The following is a 21365-nucleotide window of genomic DNA, read 5'->3' as shown; positions in this document are numbered from 1 at the left end:
TCGGATCAGGCGATCGCCGTGGACAGCCCCCACGACTTCACCCCGCCCCCCTCTCCCCCGCCCCCCCCCCCTTTCCTCCGTCCCCCTCTCCCTCCCACCTCTCCCCCGCTCCCTCTCCCCCGTTCCCCCCCCTCCCCGCCCCCCCTTTCCTCCGTCCCCCTCTCCCACCGCGCCACCTCTCCGCCCTTCCCCCCTCTACCCCCCCCCTCTAACCCCCCCCCCTCTACTCCGCACTCCCTGTTCCCAGTCGCTCCCCCGCACCCCGCCCCCCTCTCTCCCCCTCCCCCCTCTTTCTCCCCCTCACCCCGCCCCCCCTCTCCCCCTACTCCCCCTCCCCCCTCTTTCTCCCCCTCACCCCGCCCCCCCTCTCCCCCTACTCCCCCTCCCCCCTCTTTCTCTCCCGCACCCCGCCTCCCTCTCTCCCCCTACTCCCCCTCCCCCCTCTTTCTCCCCCTCACCCCGCCCCCCTCTCTCCCCCTACCCCCCCTCCCCCCTCTTTCTCCCCCGCACCCCGCCCCCCTCTTTCTCCCCCCCTCCCCCCTCTTTCTCTCCCCCCCACCCCCCTCTTTCTCCCCCCCACCCCGCCCCCCTCTCTCTCCCTACCCCCCTCCCCCCTCTTCTCCCCCGCACCCCGCCCCCTCTCTCTCCCTACCCCCCTCCCCCCTCTTTCTCCCCCGCACCCCGCCCCCCTCTTTCTCCCCCCTTCCCCCTCTTTCTCCCCCCCACCCCGCCCCCCTCTCTCTCCCTACCCCCCCTCCCCCCTCTTTCTCCCCCCCCCCCTTCTCCCTCTTTCTCCCCCCACCCCGCCCCCCTCTCTCTCCCTACCCCCCCTCCCCCCTCTTTCTCTCCCCCCCCCCTTCTCCCTCTTTCTCCCCCCACCCCGCCCCCCTCTCTCTCCCTACCCCCCCTCCCCCCTCTTTCTCCCCCTCACCCCGCCCCCCTCTCTCTCCCTACCCCCCTCCCCCCTCTTTCTCCCCCGCACACCCGCCCCCCTCTTTCTCCCCCCTTCCCCCCTCTTTCTCCCCCCCACCCCGCCCCCCTCTCTCTCCCTACCCCCCCTCCCCCCTCTTTCTCCCCCTCACCCCGCCCCCCTCTCTCTCCCTACCCCCCCTCCCCCCTCTTTCTCCCCCTCACCCCGCCCCCCTCTCTCTCCCTACCCCCCTCTCCCCTCTTTCTCCCCCTCACCCCGCCCCCCTCTCTCTCCCTAACCCCCCCTCCCCCCTCTTTCTCCCCCTCACCCCGCCCCCCTCTCTCTCCCTACCCCCCTCCCCCCTCTTTCTCCCCCTCACCCCGCCCCCCTCTCTCTCCCTACCCCCCTCCCCCCTCTTTCTCCCCCTCACCCCGCCCCCCTCTCTCTCCCTACCCCCCCTCCCCCCTCTTTCTCCCCCTCACCCCGCCCCCCTCTCTCTCCCTACCCCCCTCCCCCCTCTTTCTCCCCCTCACCCCGCCCCCCCCCTCTCTCTCCCTACCCCCCCCTCCCCCTCTTTCTCCCCCTCACCCCGCCCCCCTCTCTCTCCCTACCCCCCCTCTCCCCTCTTTCTCTCCCCCTCACCCCCGCCCCCCTCTCTCTCCCTACCCCCCCTCCCCCCCTCTTTCTCCCCCTCACCCCCGCCCCCCCTCTCTCTCCCTACCCCCCCTCCCCCCTCTTTCTCCCCCTCACCCCGCCCCCCTCTCTCTCCCTACCCCCCTCCCCCCTCTTTCTCCCCCTCACCCCGCCCCCCTCTCTCTCCCTACCTCCCTCCCCCCTCTTTCTCCCCCCTCACCCCGCCCCCCTCTCTCTCCCTACCCCCATCCCCCCCTCTTTCTCCCCCCTCACCCCGCCCCCCTCTCTCTCCCTACCCCCCTCCCCCCTCTTTCTCCCCCCTCACCCCGCCCCCCCTCTCTCTCCCTACCCCCCCTCCCCCCTCTTTCTCCCCCTCACCCCGCCCCCCTCTCTCTCCCTACCCCCCCTCCCCCCTCTTTCTCCCCCGCACCCCGCCCCCCTCTCTCTCCCTACCCCCTCCCCCCTCTTTCTCCCCCGCACCCCGCCCCCCTCTCTCCCCCTACCCCCCCCTCCCCCCTCTTTCTCCCCCGCACCCCGCCCCCTCTCTCTCCCTACCCCTGCAATCCCCCCTCTTTCTCCCCCCTCCCCCTCTTTCTCCCCCCGCCCCCCGCCCCTCTCGGTGTGGGGGGCGGGGCGCGGGGCGCGGGGGGCGGGGGGCGGGGGGCGGGGCGGGATCCTTGAGGCGCCGACGCGCGCCGCCATTGCCGCTGCTGCTGCTGGGGCGAGTTGTTTGAATGAAGGCGGAGTGCGCGTCCCGTGTCTCTCCGCGTCGCTCGAGCCCTCAGGTGAGGAGGGGCTCCGCGACGCCTTCACGGCGCGAGGAGGTCGCGGGGAAGCCGATTCGCGTCTCGCTGTGGGCAGGGAAAGGGGGTTGCCGCCCGGGACGTTGCCGTGAAGTCGATTGGCGGCGGGGCCGTCCCCGCGTGCGGCCTAACGAAGGCCTTCGGCTTCGGGCCGAGCCGCGTCGGAGATTCGTCGTCGCTTTCATTAAAATCCGTGCCTTTGTGAGGCTTCGGTGCGTACAGCGCGTGATATCGACTGCTCCTGCGCACCGCGTATGTCGGTGTTCACGTCGATGATGAATAATAACAACGGTGAGGGGTGGACGGCCTGGTAGGCCTGGCCCATGGGATTGCGCGGGTCCCGAGCCGAGAGCGGCCTCACACAGGACACAGGACCCAGAGCGCTTGGGAGACGGACACGGTTAGAGATGGATACAGAGATGGAGAGAGAGATAAACACGGAGACGAGGGGTGAAACTAATTGCGAGGACCGGGAGACAAGAGAGAGGGATGCAGGGCTACGGACGTGGTGAGACGGAGGGAGAACGCACAAAGTAAAATTGCGGCCCTAATTATTGTTTTTTTGTTACCCTAGAAATTCTCACGGGGATCTAAAATATCCATTTTGAGGATCCTACAATGGCATGCTTTACTAAGTCTATTGATGAGCGTTTCTTTGTGTTTATAGAAATTCGGCGAACCCGATTAACATCCACCACGTATCATGCGGGGGGAGTGACAGTCGGCGACTGGCCACTTCGCTCGCCCCAGTCAAACATCGCGGCCACCGAATTCATTTAGTAACAAGCCGTAAGCCGACGAGATAAAGCGCGTTTTGTGGGTATTTAAGTTTATTTTATTTGTTACACGGATGCTCATGTTTGGCAAATTGCCCCGGCTATTTATAATAGGTCTGTGTGGCGTGAGCAGATAAGCAAAACAGACACAACGTCAATTTTAAGGAATATTACAGAACTAACAAACGAAGTACTGTATTTAACTGTAACCCAAGTCAAACTGGTAGGTGCAGGTGCACGTATTCTTTGTTTTATATGTACTGCACTGTAGAGGCGATCACGTGGATTTCGGATTAACCGGAGCACATACTTGTTCGGTTTAAGCATGTGACTTGTAATACACATTTCCAAGCTTAACTTTTTTAGGTTGTTCATTTGTGTTTAAGGGAAAATCCAAGAGTTATTGATTTATGTCTATCTCGGGTGCGCGGTTAATCCGCGAATTGGATCAACCGCACGCGGATAATCGAGGGTCTACTGTATATATTAGGATTTGTTCGTTACCTAACTGGCAGGCCATGTGCAGACATAAATAGTGAGGGACACGAACAGACAAAAGGATGCGGAAAGCTCGAGAAGGTACGGAGACAGAAACGTCGTCTGTCGCGCACCAAAGGAGGCAGTGAGCATTTGACAAACAGCACCGGCCAGACGTTCCTGGGTTCGTTTTTGTCAGCAGGTGTTGAAGTAGTCCGCCACTTGCTCTGTCCTGTTGTAAAAAATATATAATTATCTGAAAGAAATCCTGAATTTTTTAACTGTTGCAAGGATACCATTGGAACCTCATGGTGTAAATGCTTACCCCGAGCTCTCATACTCTGATGGTGCATTGTCTTTGAGTTGTGCGCCTTTTGGCGTCATCTGGTCCAACCCATGTGAGACTAGGCTCTAAGGAAAGCTGTCTCGGGTGTGGACCAATCAACTTCAAGAACAGTGCACATTATCAGAGTTGTGGTTTTTGTTTGCATTATGACTGCAGGTATTGTGGTCTATGCAAACATGACACCTTGTAAAAAGGTGTCAGTTTTGTTGCCAGATAGAAGGGTAAAAAAAAAACAATTATGTTGCAAGGATAGTTTTGATATTTTATTCACTGATAATTATTAATGGTAGTATATTTTCCTGAAGACGACCGCTTGTGTTGCGATCAAAAGTCGTAGTTTTTTGTTATTTTCTTTGAACCTATTTACGTGACTTTACTGAAAGACCCAATAATATTAATGTAGTATTACATATTTGTGTAATATTACGTGATGTAGCTCTTTGGTTATTTCGGTAAAGTCACGTAGAAAGAAATTAAGTAATAGAATACGACGTTTCGATTGCAACACATGCAACAATCATCAGGTACAAATGAATGAGAAAACAAACATAGTAAACTTGGAAATATAATGCAATACAACACACACAGTCGGCCAACACAACAGTCAACACCCCACCTGGTTGATTACGTTCTTCTACAGATTGCTAAATTTGAGAGAGAGACAAAACACAGACACGGAGACACACAGACACACAGACAGACACACAAACAGAGAGAGAGAGAAACACACAGAGGCACACAGAAAATGTGATGTAGTTTTTGCAGGTTTTAACCGCACATTATTCACGTTTGATGAATATTAATACGACACACGTGATGTTAATTTTGTGGTTTTATGCTGTTTGATTTGCGAAGTGTTCCTAAATGTAAGGATGGAGGTTATTTCACTTAAACTGCCACCTTTCTATTTCTCCACAAAAACACATCTATAGTATGACAAAATTGTGTGTATTGAAGTAAGTGATTTTGTGGAAACACTTGAAAAATGTTAACAAGAACTATCTCGTGTACAACCGACGGTAGTACTGCCAGCATAGATGGTTTGCGTTACTCTTCATTTTAAATAGCGTGTGGGTCAGGGTAAGTAATTCCGACTAACTTGTAAGTATGGGTTCGCTCCTGGGGCTAAATCTGCGGACATGTGCCGAGAAAGCCACCCTTGATGGCCCAGTTCAGCTTTACTTTTGGTACATCCTTGCAGGATTTCAAATTAAAGACGTAACTTCCAAGTTAATTGTTTTATTAGTCTGCCAGAGGGGGGAATTGAATGTATTATATATCTTAATACAGATGATAAACGTGTACTAGCAATATAAAACAATGAAAATAATAGATAATCATTAAAGGACACGTTATATTTGTATGCACCATATCCTTGAGTAGCAATGCATGTGTATTTACAGTGTGCCTTTTGTGCAGTTGGTGGTTTGCATCTGATTGAAGAACCTCGTGCTTCATTTAAAACATCTCTCATCGTTGATTCCAGGTATGCACATACGATGAACTTGCTCCCATATCAGCCTTTATTTAATGAAATTCCTTGAGGTCTGTGTAATGTGGTATCGTAATGTAATTCATTTGTATTTTTGTGGCCACGAAGTATATTTTATGATGATTAATGTCCGTTTTAAAATCATTCATGTTTCTGACAGAGCCTTTTACATCTCCACTAAAGTTTGTCCTACTGAGACGCTAATCAATTTGCCCAGGCATATATTAGGGTGGTCCATGCAGGACATCAAGGAAATAGGAGGGTGATACCTTCCTCCACTTCCATGGTGAACTAATGTCCAGTTTTTGTGAGCTGAGGTGGTCTAGAAATGTATCTAAAAGTGTGTCTGCCATGATTGCAGACAACCAATGTATCATCTACATATCGAAACCAAGAGGATGGTTTAAGAATACTTTATGCCAATGCACTTTAAATGTTCCCTTGTATAGATTAGCAATTACTGTAACCACAACCTAACCAACCTCCAGGGAGGAATGGGTTGGTTGCTCACTTGCTTCTGCAGATATTTATGTGCAAGTGGCATCTGGACAATCCACTCAGTGCTAATTAAATTGTATTAAATAATACTTGAGTAAATTCGTAATGACAATAGACAAGTCAAGTAATTTATACTTGATCATTTATTGTAAAAACGAAACCCCAACGATCTCTTAAATCAACCTGTATTACTATTTATTTTGTGCTTATCTCTATGATACTAACTAATCCTATTAACCAATTTACACTTAACAAAATTCGCAATACTAACAATACATTCGCAATACTAACAATACATCTTCATTTAAGGATGGCCATTTTTCCACCTACTGCTAAATATATTCGCCTTATTACACTAATCTAACTGTATCAATCAACCAGCAATCAACTCTAATAAACTGTATTGTGTGGATGACTGCTGATGATGAGGTCATGGCACCACTACAGGACGGCCTGTAGCGGGAAGCTCTTTCACGCGAGAGCTGAGCTTTTCTCAATGCCTGATGATGCTGGATGTAATCCCCATTTTGTCAAAAAATATTGGTTTACTTTTACTCATTGTAGTTTAGCTGATAAGCCAAATTAATCGTCATATTTTCCCACGTGACAGCTTCATTTGGCTATGTTGGGTGGTGTAGGGTTATAGTAAAAATAAGTAATATTAAAAAAACTTTTTTTTAAATACGCTTTTATGAAATACTAGTAATGGCAGAACTCCACGACTCCAGGAAGTGGCCCCGAAGCTTGCCATAACGTAAGGGACCGTGGTGATTTACAGCCAACGTCAGTTGAGCGTGGAGAATTAGACCCAAGCTGAAGCATAACATACAAAATTATGTTTTAAAATATATATCTTTTATGATAAAATATAGTATTGTCATCAGTATGACATACGTATACCAAGTTTTCAGTCGATACCACATTGGGAAGTGGGTTAACATTGAGTTATAAGATTTGAGGATATAACAACAACAGACAGTGAGTTAATAAAAAGCGTGTAATATTGGCATTATACTTACATGATCAAACCCAAAAGGAAACTGATTATGAATGGATGTATGTTGACCTTGTTTCACACCGTACGTAGCCAACTGCGCTAATCGGAAGGTGCAAATATTATTGAGACTGACCAGCACAGTATAATCACCGATGCTTGCTGTGGCCAATTCTTGGCATCAATTAAGCATTGGTGGGGACGTTTTTCCCATACTTCACAGGGAGGAGAAGCGACTGCGGTGTAGGAATTTCTCGGGCACCTTTCTACCTCTAGGCATAGTTTCAAGGCCCTGTTGCTACGTCAGCTCCTGCATGTGACTTGCTGTTATTGAAGGAACTTGACTTACAAAGATGGCTCGCACAAGTGTTGCCAATGCTGCCATCAGGAAATGTTCTGGGCATCTCTGAACTTTGGAAAAGAGCTGGATGGCTCTTGCTTTCTTTGACAGGAAAGTAAGTCCAGAAATGAAAGACCAATATAGATGAAGTCCTTCAAGACAAAGGGTGCGGGGGGGGGACATTCCAAAACAAGCCATTGTTCAAGATGCCATTCGGCGGGAAAGTTTGGAGCAATTCGTATCGGCAAAACTCTTGGAGGTTTTTCCATGTAATGGGCACTGATTCAAAGTTTCTAGACGTGGATCCTAAAGATCGGCTGCTTGATATTGGACTGCCTTGCCAGGGGAAAAGGGGTTAAGACCATTAAGGTGGTAAATGACGCGGCAGAACGGGGAGTCGCACTGATTGAGGAGTACAGTCTCCTTCACACCTGTGATGAGCAAACACTGTCATAACTTCTGCATGTCAGTGACCATCGCAAATTATTTTCAGACTTTCAGGAAGGCATCACTAGCTGCCTAAGCAGGTAGTCTGTTTTTTTTTTCTGAAGCTGGCATAAAAAAAAATCAATAATTGATGTGTCAGGAGCAACTCCTAACTTTGATTTCACAGTTAGCCAAATGTTCCCAAATTATTGAATGCCAGACTTTAAAGGTTGTTACGGTCACATGAGAAGGTAGAAATAGGACGAAAGGTGCCTCAATGAAAATTCCTCATTAAACTTGTTTTACCCCGATTATAAGAACCACCCTGATATATACAATGAATATATCTGTACATTGAAAGGCTTCGGAACTAGAATACCTACCGTTGTGATCTTTGTCTAAAATAAACGCGTGGCACTTGTGAGAAGTACCATTACTTCAACGATTCTGAACATGTTTTTATTTTTATAACTTAGTTTTAGGTGGCCTTTTCATTCGTTTTGGCCTCGTAAGTTAAGTTTATTTGCTTTATTACACAAATTATCCCGTTGAGCCAGGTGCCCGGCTATTTTTCAAGGGGGATCCGTGGTGTGTGAGCAGAGCAGCAACAACAAAGCAAAGGCAAACTTGAATATTGCAGAGAACTACTACAGGTTCCTTAAGGAATATTGCACAACTAACAAACGAGGTATTGAACCTTTTTTCTTTCCGAGATGACTCTACGTTCCAGGGTGGGGCCCCGTTCACGGTTGAATCTCGCATAGAACTGTAGCCACACGACCACACTCTGATAGCTGGTGCCAAACTGTGCCGTACGCCCTCCATAATGATCTTGTGGGAGACTCGTTACCGATAAAGTTATTTCAGTATTTCTTCCTGTTTCATTCCGATGACGTACGTGGGCGAGGATACAGTTATTGCGCGAAATGAAACCTGTACAAATAAAAAAACCAGTGCAAGTATAGTACGCATGCAAAAGGCAGGAGACAACAGTAGGTACGGGTGCAGGTAAGCTCTATATATTAGCAGAATTGTGACGTAAATCCACCGAATCGAAAAAGACAATGCAAATGTGGGAACAAGAGATGCCAGAAAACAGGCACAAGTGTGCTCGGCTTTCGTTGCATAGGGAAGTGAAGAGGGGGGACTGAAGGAAGTGGGAAACCAAGCTGTGTATGAGCAGGACGGATATCCGTGAAGCAGCAATGCGAAAATACTTTTATTTTTACGCCAGACATTGTTTATACAAATATAATTGTAGTAGGAATAAAGAGGTCCCTCTTGAGGCTACGGGAGGGAGTTGGAGGAATGAAGTGGTCCTTTTAGGTCGTTAGCAAATTTGTTTAAGAGGATGATTTGGATGAAGACATGAAAAACATGTCCGAGTGCAGGTAGGAGATGTCTAGAATGTTGACGTACAGGAAAAAAAAACTGGATTGTATTGCACCAAGCACAGACGCTTGAGGAACATCCCTTGTTAATGACGGTCCTGTCAGAGACACTGCCTTATGATGGAGACAATTTGAACACGCTCAGATAAGTACAGTAGTACCCCTGTTAATGTTTTAATCTAAGCCACCAAAACTACTGTTAACCAACATAAGTTTTAATCGAATTCACTTATAAGTTGAAAAAAGTGAAAAATTACCAAGTCTGCAAGAGAGCTGTTTCCACTGCAAAACAGAAAATGTAATGTAAACAAAGCCAGTCAGGTCTAAACGGCTTCATAAATGGGCATCGCTGATTGGCTGAGGCTTGCTCTCATCCCCACTTATGAGCGCTCTGATTGGCCGAAATTGGCGCCCGCGTTGCATAACTTAAACGTGCCGTGAATCAAAATGTTAACATTGGTCCAAACCATGGGGTCCTGTGGGAGGTAAAAGGTTAACCGAAAAACCATTAACCCAATGTCCCTGTTAACCGAGGGACTACTAATAAAATAATTTACACTTATAAAGTGCGTTTCGCCCAGAGGTCGTAAGGCACTGCATAAAGCTAAAAGCAAGTCAATAACTCACTGTAGCTGAAAATCCAGTTGATTGGACAATCTGAAATATGTTTGGTATTGTAGCCTTTTCAACATGACAGCGTGATTTAGTGTTGAAAATGCTGTAGACGGACAAGTGGAGGACGACGATGGGGTAATGACGACGGGATTCAAGACTGGGGCTTGGATGAGCTGGGCAATTTCTGGGTTGAACCAGCGAGGCTGATTTCCCCTGACTAAAACTTTTTTCGAGGGGCAAGTTTGTCAACCATCGTAAGGAATCTTAAAGACGAAACTATGGGTCAGAATTGGGGACGTGGATGAAGGCCCGATGGTCAAAGGATAACAAGGAGCGCTGAAATATTATATTATGTGGAACTTTAAGCAGTTTCGTATATTTTCTTATCTTAACGTAATTATATGGCACCTTAACAAAGGCGTTGTACAAATAATTAACGGTACATCATGTGGATGTGATGGTGGAGATGAGGCTAATGAAATAGATGAGAGGATGCAATGGGGGAAAATCTGTGATGCGTGAATTCTATGAAAGCGAAATTGATGACAGGAAACGATGATGAATGGATTGAATGAATGGAGAATGAGTAATAGCCATGTAATGATAATATGAAGAGGGAACGGTAAACGGTGGTGGTGGTTATCAGGGGGAGATTCAGGGATCGTGCGGTGAGCTCGGGAAAATAAGCGAGTTTTGAGTGAGGAGCGGAAACTGCTGAGCGAAGGTGATTAATGATATCAAATGTCAGTTAGTGGTCGCTGAGATAATTTCCCAGGATACCCACTTTTACAAGATTTTCTTGACATGAGTACGTCAAGGATTGATGAGTGATCACGGTCTATTATATTAGAATGTTGTCGGTGAACAGATGAGCTGAGATGGGTTGAATTCGTCTGTAAAGGCAAGATCTTCAGGTGGGAGGATTAACTCAATTCCGGTGTAAGTCGCCAGTGATAAACAAGCTCTCCCCTTCAGGTCGGGCAAAGATGGCATTCGGCAGAAATAACAGGGACTCGAAACCACAGATATATTTTTTGTGGCTGGTAGCAAGCACAAAATTATGTTGGTTGAGGGGGGTGGTATGGTTATCTTCAGTGAGTGCTTTAAAGTGATCCTGGTCCATGGTCGAATGGAGGAAGACCATTCAATACTATGCAAAATAATAGGTTTAACTTTTTTTGTCACTACAACAGGTGTTAAGAGTTCAAACTCTAAATAGATACCTTTAGCAAGACATCACATGCTGTGATATATGCATTGTCTCTGAAACTGATTGATCTCCACCAGAGACCGCCTTCTGTATTATGGCCTTATCTCACCGGTGTTAAACCGGAGAACACCAATACTGCCACAAACTTCCTATAGATAAGATCATTCAATGTCGATGCGTACATAGAAGAGGATAGCGCACCGCCTTCCGAGGGTTTGTTAAGTCTAAAGAAGTTGAAGTTATCAGGTAGACGATAGGCGACATGAGTAGATAGGTGTACACTTGCTGAGCATGCGGTGTCATTTTTTACGTAATATAATTAGGTTAAGGGAATGTGGAAGGAATGAGTTGGGGACTTATGAGCCCTCAACAATGGAATTAGTGTAAACCAACAGAATCAGAATCTTTGTTTATCCTGGAAGACTCTCATACATGTCCAGAAGGGGTGGGTCAACATCGCTGTGGCAGCGTATCTCCATGCCTGACTCTCCTTTTAATTTGTATTTCGTTATTTCTTTGCAGTTGCTTTTACACCCAACCATGTCAGGCATTGCTTTGAGTCGGCTTGCTCAAGAGAGGAAATCATGGAGGAAGAATCACCCCTTTGTAAGTCTCCAACTTTATTTATAAAAAAAAAGTTAATATATTTCTCTGTGCTACAAGAATGTCAACATTAAATGTGGATGTGGGCTCTATCCATGTCAGTTAAGCACGAACAAAGAAGAATGATTGAATAATTTTGCTTGTGGCTTGCTGCAGGGTTTTGTTGCTGTGCCAATGAAGAACCCTGATGGGACTCTGAACCTCATGAACTGGGAATGTGCCATTCCAGGCAAGAAAGGGGTAAGAGAGACACATCACGATTGGTTATTTTTTGTACTTCAAATATATACAATTCCCTGCAGACGTATCTTGGTAACGGGCGACTTTCTGTTTTAAAACTAAGCCAGAACTGGAGAGACCTCGTGTAAAAACAAAAAAAATGTTCTGACCTGATAAGTACTCAGGTGATTTTATATCCAGGTTATATACTATTGCTGCGATAACTACCATTTCTTCTGTGCTTGCTGCCAACGCTGCAGTTCTGCCAGCTGCCATTCATGCGTTGCTTTAAAGTGGTTCGGTGCTTTGCTTTTGAGCCGCAGGTAACCGTGCGAATGATTGTGTTGCCCATGTGCCATGCAGACTCCATGGGAGGGAGGCCAGTACAGGCTCCGGATGCTATTTAAGGATGACTACCCCTCCACTCCCCCAAAATGTAAGTTTTTTTTAGATCACTGCAGCACCCAGTTTAAAATCATGTTCTTTAAACACCAAAGTTTGTATGTTGCAGGAATTCCATATAAATCTAGATTGAGAACTCATTTAATAATTATAGGGGTTTTCCCCTTTTTTTTCTGGCAACAAAACTGAAACCTTTTCACAAGTATTGTGGTTAATGCAGACATGAATCTTCTTGAAAAGGTTTCAGTTTTGTTGCCAGAAAAAAGGGGAAAAAAACACTATTATTATATTTTGGTACTGGCAAAGGAGGTCTAATGATTTAGAGAACTCAATTCTTTAAGAACTGCTTCTTGTGTCTATTTTGTCGTCCACCCGCATCTCCGATTAGCCCAGTTGTCTACGTACAGTGCGAATATTCAAAATATATACAACGTAGAGAATTAAAAGATGAAATTTGATTATTTTTTTTATTGAAATAGAAAATATTTAGGCTGAGATGTTGATACGCAATGTGGCTGACTGGCTCAAGTACCAAATATCTGTGCCGATACCATGGACGACTTCTTGGGCTAGAATTCTGATGTTCAACTTGAGATGAAACAGAGTTGTCACATTTACCAAATTTTCCAAAAGTGCCCCTGCCTGAACCCTACAATGGGACTCCACAAGCTTCTGTGTGTGCCTAACTCACCCTTGCCCTCACGTTACCATACGTAGCCAACCGTGCTAATCGGATGATGTCTAAGGAATCCTTTCAATCCTGCATAACCATCCTCTGGCCCCGAGCATTTATAGTTATTTAGTGTACACCTGGAATTGCCCTGAATAGCCATTCTGTCTATCTGAATCAGGCATTGCATTGCTAAGAAAGGTGAAGTTTAACCAAGCTGGATTGGCTGAAATATCGGCATCCGTGGCACTGGTCAACATTCGTGTAGTCAGACAGATTGATAACTGATGATTGTACTGGTCACGCCCAGATTTATGATTTACAATGTTATATATATATAAAAAATGCATATATTTTTGTTATTTCAAATGTAACACTTGTACACATTGATCGATTCTTTGTTCAAAAATGTATTGTTATGATTTGAATGTGTTTTTGATTCACTGTTGAGTTTTTCAATGTTTTCATCAATTTTCTTTTAGAACACTATTCATCACACACGCCCATCTCCACTCACACTTGCATTCCTTCCTTCCCCCTCTTGCCTCTCAACTCCTCTTTTTCTCATTATCCCCATTCATGCGTGAGCACACTACTCCACATCCGCGTGCCTATGTCACCGTGCACTTTCTTCCCATTTTCATTGATTCATATACAGGGTGGCCAAAATGTAGTTTCAGAGATGAATGTATGTAACGGTTAACTCGGTAAACTAACTTTTGGGGCCACCCTCTTAACATGTTCTCCCACCCGTCATGCACTTTTACAGAAACACGTCCTACCAGTTAATCACCAACTGCTATCGTAACACAATAACCACTACGGTTTCCACCTCCTAGTCCTTTGTAACATTATCTCACAACCCAATGATCATTTGAATCTCCATATTGGCCAGAAAAGTTAGAGGCCAGGCTGTGACCCTTCATGCAACGTTGTGATGGGTACTGCAAGATCTGACCACGTCTGTCCAGTGGCTTCCTGTTTCTGAACTGAATACATAATAAGGTCGCACTAAATCGACACACAGTGCTTGCCACAAATGAACCACAATCGCTTGATACTCTTTGGTTTTTTCGGTCAAGTCACGTAGATGAAAACAAAATAAAAATGAAAACTAAATTAAATCACAACGTTTTGGAAGTAACACAAGCCTCCATCATCAGGTGTGACTGCTCCCGCAAAATTACTGTAGCGTATAAAGCGAGCTATTTAGAGACACGTGGTTATATAGGGAACTGGGGGGGGGGAGGAGCCAAGGAGCATAAACCATCATGCGAACTCCGGTCATCCTCGCAGCAGCGGCCTTTGGCTAGCCATCAAACAAAGATGGTCACTGCATCGCGTGCTTTCAGTTGCACTTCAGTGGCCGTCTGCAACGCTCTTCCTTCCGATAGTAGGAAACCACTGGAGCCGTGCACTTCTAACTCTAGATTGAAAACTCTATTCTTTAGAACTGCTTGTTGTGTTCAGTTTGTTGTCCTTCCCCCGCACTTACGATTATAACGATTGACTACGTACGGTGCGAAAGAAGTTCAACATACACACAAACCTGTGTGTCTGTCGGGTTCAATTCCAGGTAAGTTCGAGCCCCCGCTGTTCCACCCCAACGTGTATCCCTCGGGAACCGTGTGCCTCTCCATCTTGGAGGAGGAGAAAGACTGGAGGCCGGCAATCACCATCAGACAGGTATGATCAAGAGCACTCGCACACACTGATGTTTGTGTGTAAGTGATAACGCTCCAGTTCAACACGTAGGCTTTCGCGACCAATATCCATGATCCAGGTTTTTTTGGGTTAGATCGCGTGAATATATAAATGTGTCGTTAAACCCACCACTACCAGACACAGCCAATTAGTAAGTTTGTCACGTAAACAGAACATGCCAATTTGTTACGAGTACAGCACATCGGTGTGTCGGAGAGCAAAGCCACAACAGCATAATGCGGATGTATAATGTATGTTAATTACCATATCAATAACCCAAATGGCAATGGATACCCATAGTCATTTATATGCGTTCATTAACCCCCTTCCCCCCCCCACTTCGCGCAAGAAGGGCATACAAGTGACGTCATCACATCTCTCCCTCTATTAAAGGAACTGGAGGATTTCTCCACAAATCTGACTGTTGCCTGATGAAGCTGGTTGTAATTATTGGCGAAACATTGGCATGTTCTGTTTACGTGACAAACCCTACTAATTGGGTGGTGGGTTTTATGACACATTTATAGTTACACCATCTAACCCAAAAAACCTCTATTATGAATAACGGTCTAGCCAGCAGTGTTCACCACGTTGTCAGAATAGCTTGAAGATGTCTCATCTTTAGGCTCATTTGCCACACCGTCAACACACCTTTTATAAGTTTTGCAAAGATTCATTGTTGCACGTGAATCGGACCAATATTTTAGATTTTACATGGTGGAATATACAAATCGAGCTATAAAATGCACGCTGTCAAGGAAGCGTAAGGTGCTGCTGGCCACGCGAACGCCGCCACTCTCACCAGGAAGCATTCATTGCAGATCTTGCTGGGAATCCAGGAGCTGCTCAATGAGCCCAACGTGCAGGACCCAGCGCAAGCAGAAGCCTACACCATTTACTGGTAAGTGCGTGTAACCACGCCCGTGGCCAAATCACACAGGTGGCTCCATGATCATCGTACCCGCGTGCTTGAACAATGCCCGCTCCGTCCGTTTCGTTTACGACGACCGCGACACGTCTGTGGTTAAAAGTGACACTGGAAATACTGTCATGAAATACACTTGATTTACTGCATACTGTAATTGAAGACCTACCATACTTTTGTTACGTTTTTAAGGGGTAATGCACACGCGCGTGTGTGTGTGTACCGGTGTTTTGTGTGCATTTCTGTCTGCAGCCAAAATAAGGTTGAGTATGAGAAGAGGGTGCGTGACCAGGCCAAGAAGTTTTCTCCAGCCTGAGCGACTTTCAAGCACAACTAGACCCTTGCGCCCACATCCCATCTCCCCTTCCACCTAATCTCGCCCCACCCACCTCTCCATCTCCGTTACACGGCAGTACCCTTGAGCCAGCCAGCCAGCGAGGCTTAGACTACAACAAACCGAACCCTTCAAGAAAGTCGGTGGGTTCAGTCAACGGTCAATGTAAGAAACTGGTCCTGTTTGTGAAGCAGAAACCAAAACAGCAGGTAGAGGGTACTTGAGGGTAGAAAGTGGCAGTGATTTGAGTCGAGGTATCTCGCATGACTAAGTTCACTTAAATGTTTTGGTTTGCGTAAGAGGTGCTGAGGCTTGTTCTCTAGCTGGAAGACTCGCAAGCACATAGATTTAGGGGGCATATTTTTCCAAATAAATGTTTTTTTATACAATGATTGAGTAGTTTCATTTAGTTTTAATAGAACCAGAAGCTGTAATCCCATTTGGTTTTCCAAATAATCTCACACCAGTTCATCAAGGGCCAACTTTCCACATCAGATATCTATTCTATAATGAAAACAAAAAACAAATTTCAAAGAGTGGTCAGCTGGTAGAATTATAATGCTTTTAAGGGAATAGTTATGCCAAGTAATTTCCAGTTGCTGCTAGTTGTAACAGCAAGCTGTGATTGGGATACATTTTAAGAGAATTGAAACTGGCAGTAAGTCGTAACCTTCATTGGTGTTCCCTGAAAGTGTTAACCGCAAACACAACTCTAGCACATTATGGCAACCGACATGTGAATTTAACCCTTTCTAGAAGTCCTTCATCTACAACCTGGTGTATGTGCAGTGTAAGTGACTCTTTTAAAATAATTGTCTTTAAGTTTTGCACATTTTGTCAATTGCATTGGCTGTGATATTTCTTAAAAACTGGTATTGACCAACATTGATGCATTTCACTGCACATACTGCATGCATAAAAAACGGTTGTGTTTTTATTTGTGCGATTTCATTTTGTCTGCAGAGAAATAACAAAATGACAAGCAATCTAAAAAAAAAATTTGAATGTGGATTTACAATTTCAAAGTGTGATGCTATTTTCATTTATGCATCCATAATAAAGGTTTTTGGGTTAGATGGCGTTATTTATAAATGTGTCGCAACCCTCCACCACCCGACACGGCCAATCAGTAAAAAAATGTGTAACGTTGACAAACGACAAATAGTTCACTACTTTAGCCCGCCGGTGTGTTGAGTGAATCCACAACATCCAGCGAAACGTCGTACTAAAAAATGTTGAATGTTGTGGATTCACTCTTCAACACACCGGTGGGCTAAAGTAGTGAACTATTTGTCTGTTGTCAACGTGACACATTTTTTGCTGATTGGCCGTGTCGGGTAGTGGAGGGTTGCGACACATTTATAAATAACGCGATCTAACCCAAAAACCTTTATTATGATTAATATTGCTCGCGAAAGCCTACGTGTTAAACTTAATGTACGCATATTGACAGAGTTGATGCAAGGATACAAGATGCAGAAACATGACAGGCCCGGGCATTGTTGAACACGGTACATTACCACGTATAATTATTAGGCATTTCAAATGTATAAAACATGGTCTACACAAGCAGGGCAAACAATTGGCATTTTCATATCTTGCAGTTGATAGCAACATGCAACATGTGCACTGGTAAACTCCAAAGTTCTTGTAGAATGCTACTTGCATTTTCGCAGGGGGATCCCTGTCCGACTACAGAGGTACTGTGGCCTCCTGTTATCTCTCGGCTCAACTGTTGATCCCACAAAGAACTAACAAAAGTGACATTTGAACTTCATTTGGTCTTAGCTCAATTTAGACAAGCTAGTGAAGTGAATTCTCATATAGCTTAAATGTGTTGTACAGGTAGGAACAACAGGTTCCACACTGCCCACCAGGGATTATTTGTATGGTCGTGCACAAATGCGCTGTCCAACCAAGTTCCTACCTGCCCACTCCGAAGGAACGTGTTTTGATGTACAAGCAAATATTAATTGACTGGGCTTCCACTGAACTCCGAATCAACCTTATAGTTACGAATTAGTAATGTGTGATTTTTGTTTGTTCTTTGTGAAATCATCGATGCTTGGGCCAAGATCTCAAGGCCCATTATTGGGCTCTGTATCCTGATAGGGATGCCCTAAGCCACCTCAGTACCTCTTGCCGCTAAGTGCTTTGGAGTTAATCGACGCACATGCGTGTATGTTGCGGGTCGCTTTCAACGGCGGTGTATGGAAATGGCACTTGTTTAGCCTGCTTGTGTTGACAGCGTTTTGGCCATTTTAAATGTCAAAGAAATATACCCGGTGATGCTCCGTGTTCAACTGTATGCAGCCCTCTAAATGTATTACTTCTGCATCTCGTATGCCTGCATCAATAGTTCGATATAACATTGATAACAATAGTTACTAAGCCACTTTGTAACTATAATGTTGAGTCTTTGAATTGCTCACAGGAGGTTTCTTTCGATGGTATGGAGTTTCTTGACTGACAACAGCTGAGTTATGTTTGGGGTGGGCTGTATTAAGTTACAGTAATTTTAGCAAATGTGGTGCTGGATATAACCAATTGGGTGGCAGATAGGTCAGACAACACAAACATTTCACGTTTTGGTTAATGTTTTCTTAATATGAATTCTCGTATTTTTGTTGACATGATCCGCACCATTGAATAATGCAGTAATTACTCAGGAATTACTTGCCAATTAGATTCTTGCTTTTTTTACCTGGAAATAGCATAAATCCAGCTATCCAAACCCCCCCATTGTTTCCAATAGCAACTTTGAATGTTTTTTAAATGCCCCTTAACCTATTATGCTCGTATACAACTGCTCAATTCGCTCAGTTTTAAGAATGCTCAATTTTAACTAAAAATAAAGGTTATTTGCTTGCTAATTTAAGGTATTGAGTTTTCAATCGTGGAGAAGTTGCTTATCTAACCACGTACATTGCCCCTTTAAAAAAAAGCCCGACATACAACATGTGCAACGTGTACCATTCATGCAGTTGTCTCATTGATCTGCAGATCACCGAGAATGTTTGTTCACTTCCATTTGAAAATGTGGCCCTGACTGGGCAGTCATCACGGGACTGCTCAGGGTGAGATTCTTTTATAGCTGCTGCTGCAATTTTTCTATTTGTACATTTTGTCCAGCCACTTGTCCGCCACTGAATAAAATGCTGGCAGACAGTATTATCCTAAATGTTCCCTCCCCCCCCCCAAGGCATCTGCTTAGGTTGGAAGGTGGTGTCTCTTCCCCCCCCATTTTCCGTATTTGCGAGCGGCGGCGATTGTAAGTTGGGCAGTAGGATTAAAATATTTTGGTTGAAAGATGCATTCGGATCATTTTGTAAAGTGTTCCGATTTCATTGACCTGTGGTAACACTTAATGATTTGAAGATGACGTACAACGTTTTTTTTTCTTTTTCCAAACGTAGATTAGAGTTAGGGGTAAGCCATCAACATTTCCCTTTATACGGGATGCTGACGGTTAAAATGGGTCCTTTGGCTTTCGCTGTCCCATGCAGATTGGCTGCATTGCTCCTCCATCCCCCCCCTCTCTCCCGAACTCTTCTGCTGTGTATACTGTGTGGTAGTGTAGGCGACTGAGTAGAGCTGCTGCAATCTCTTCAATTTTGTTTTCATTTGACCACCTGTGTTGTGTTTTATACCTTATATTTTGTTACTGTCTATACTTGAAAGAATTCTTTTTGTACAAAGTGTAGTCTTTAAGAAATGTTAGTGTACCGAGATGTTTCTTTAAATTTTTTTTGAATAAAGAACGAAACATCTTTCATTGGAGGTGTCTTCATTGGGGGGGTGGGGGGGGGTGTTTGCATGAGATTAGTCGCATTGCTTGTTCTGACGGGGTTCACATTCCCACGTAAATTGATGCGCACACATTTATTTGGGTAAATATACACATTTTCTGGTGTAATATCAACGAAGATTTGGGGTGTAATGTGATTGCAGAAGCTGCCATTCTGCCAATCCCCCCCCCGCACCTCCGATTAGCAAGATTACCTAAGTACGGTGCGAAAAAGGTTCCAACATACAATTAAGAGGAAACAATAGTCAAAGCTATGGAAATAGTGAAAAATACCTGAAATGCAATATATAAAATTAATACTTGCCTGCAAAAACACGACTTGCGTTTTAATAAGTTGCTGACATCGAACATGTATCAACATGGCAAAGCATTTCTCTGAAGTCACCATTTACTTAAATCCACGTGCCCCAATCAGCCCGCAGGTTTCCATAAGCCACGACTCTAGCACTGCTTTTACAGCCTCAACAATGTGGAATCGCCTTCCACGTGGAATTTCTATCCGGGGTTTAACAGACGGAAGTTTGAAAGGGCTCGGTGTGGGGCCGTATGCCGGGTGATGTTCCAGATCATCCCATTCCAGGCTTTTTCTATTATTCCATTGTTCCTTGGATAGTGTGAATATACACGCCTAATGGATGTGTCTACGGGCAGAGGAATTTCAAGTTTGAACCAATCAATGTTGCAATGGTGGGTACTGAAGGGAGCGTTCAGTGGGAAGCGAAGGGCCGAATGCGAGAGTGAGTTTAGCTTATTTGAAAAGTCAAAACATTTGGAAGTACGGTTACTCTTACCATATCTAAACATAGTATAGATGTATGCAGGTTTTTTATGTATAGGGAACCAATTTTATTCTTGTTTGCGATGTGCTCCTACATTTGCTATATTTGTTGATTATCCAGGCAACTTGGGTTGGAAATGTGGCAGGATCTCTCATTGCAAAGTAGAATTTTCAAAATTGAAACTAATTTCCTGATAACTGCTGTTTTAGCTTGTTCTTCCCCACCTCCACTTAGCATTGCTGGCTATGTACGGTGTGAAAGAAGTTCAAAACAAAGAGAAGCATTACTTTGGTTTTATTTCATGGAAATAAGATTCTCAGTGAGGTCAAAATCACTTGGTGACTTTCCAGTTACCATTATTGCAGTATCAACAGCAAAAATCAATGATATTAAAGTTGGTTTCTCAGATCAATTACATAGAAGGGAGAATCACTTGTGGAACTCCCAATGTGATTACATTTTTTTTAAATACAAGGTTTTCAACTGAAACAACCTAATTTCATTCAGAAAGGTTGCTATTGAACTAGTCAATTGTATGCCTGGAGAAAGTGAGGCTTGCCAATCTTTTAATTGGGTGACACGGTCCACCATCTTGTTTGACTACTATTGGCACATCATTGCTTACTGTCCAGTATAAAATAATACTGGTAGGAACCACCTGGTTCCACCAGCCCACAGGGGATTATTGTGTCCGTCCGTCGTGCATCAAAAAATGGGAGGGGTGGAGAGGGGAGGGTGGTGGGGCTGGGTGGGGAGGGGCTGGTCACCCCGTGGTGCCCTTATAAAACTCAACGTTTAACCTACTCACACCGGCTTGTGCCCGCCCTCAGTTGGGCATATTTGCGGAATACACCACGCCGCCGTTGACCCTGGCCTTGGACCGAGCAACCCAACGTTCCTACCAGCTCCCTCCGCAGGAATGTGTTAAACCAAGGGAGTTGAGCACTGTGGAAGTCTCAATATTTACAGAAGCCCAATTATTTAGAGTGAAGCCAATTTTTAGGGGTGCA

At 45.4% G+C, this 21365-nt stretch overlaps 1 protein-coding gene across 3 annotated transcripts; it reads left to right on the top strand.

Annotated features, from left to right (window-relative positions):
* The first annotated feature begins 2210 nt into the window (after positions 1–2210).
* LOC133345141 (SUMO-conjugating enzyme UBC9-A-like) lies at positions 2211–19538 on the top strand. 3 transcript variants are annotated; one of them, XM_061555642.1, is made up of 8 exons: positions 2211–2328; positions 5365–5431; positions 11434–11517; positions 11671–11754; positions 12097–12169; positions 14382–14491; positions 15331–15410; positions 15687–19538. In XM_061555642.1, the coding sequence occupies exons 3-8, from the start codon at positions 11452–11454 to the stop codon at positions 15748–15750; spliced, it is 477 nt and encodes a 158-aa protein (XP_061411626.1). In that variant the 5' UTR covers positions 2211–2328; positions 5365–5431; positions 11434–11451; the 3' UTR covers positions 15751–19538. The 3 variants fall into 3 exon arrangements, with proteins under 3 accessions (XP_061411626.1, XP_061411635.1, XP_061411644.1); XM_061555651.1 differs by having other exon boundaries at positions 2231–2328; positions 5349–5431; XM_061555660.1 differs by lacking the exon at positions 2211–2328 and adding an exon at positions 2797–2854.
* Positions 19539–21365: the final 1827 nt, after the last annotated feature.

The sequence above is a fragment of the Lethenteron reissneri genome, chromosome 3, assembly GCF_015708825.2.
Source record: "Lethenteron reissneri isolate LAM-NWPU_2019-01 chromosome 3, ASM1570882v1, whole genome shotgun sequence".
NCBI lineage: Eukaryota > Metazoa > Chordata > Hyperoartia > Petromyzontiformes > Petromyzontidae > Lethenteron > Lethenteron reissneri.
This window is presented reverse-complemented; position numbering and strand designations above follow the sequence as displayed.

Bases quoted from the DNA above. Each gene is read 5' to 3' on its own strand.
- LOC133345141 (XM_061555642.1), top strand. From the start codon at position 11,452: ATGTCAGGCATTGCTTTGAGTCGGCTTGCTCAAGAGAGGAAATCATGG. The intron at 11,518-11,670 runs GTAAGTCTCCAA...GGCTTGCTGCAG, and splicing joins GGAGGAAGAATCACCCCTTT to GGTTTTGTTGCTGTGCCAAT. The intron at 11,755-12,096 runs GTAAGAGAGACA...TGTGCCATGCAG, and splicing joins CCATTCCAGGCAAGAAAGGG to ACTCCATGGGAGGGAGGCCA.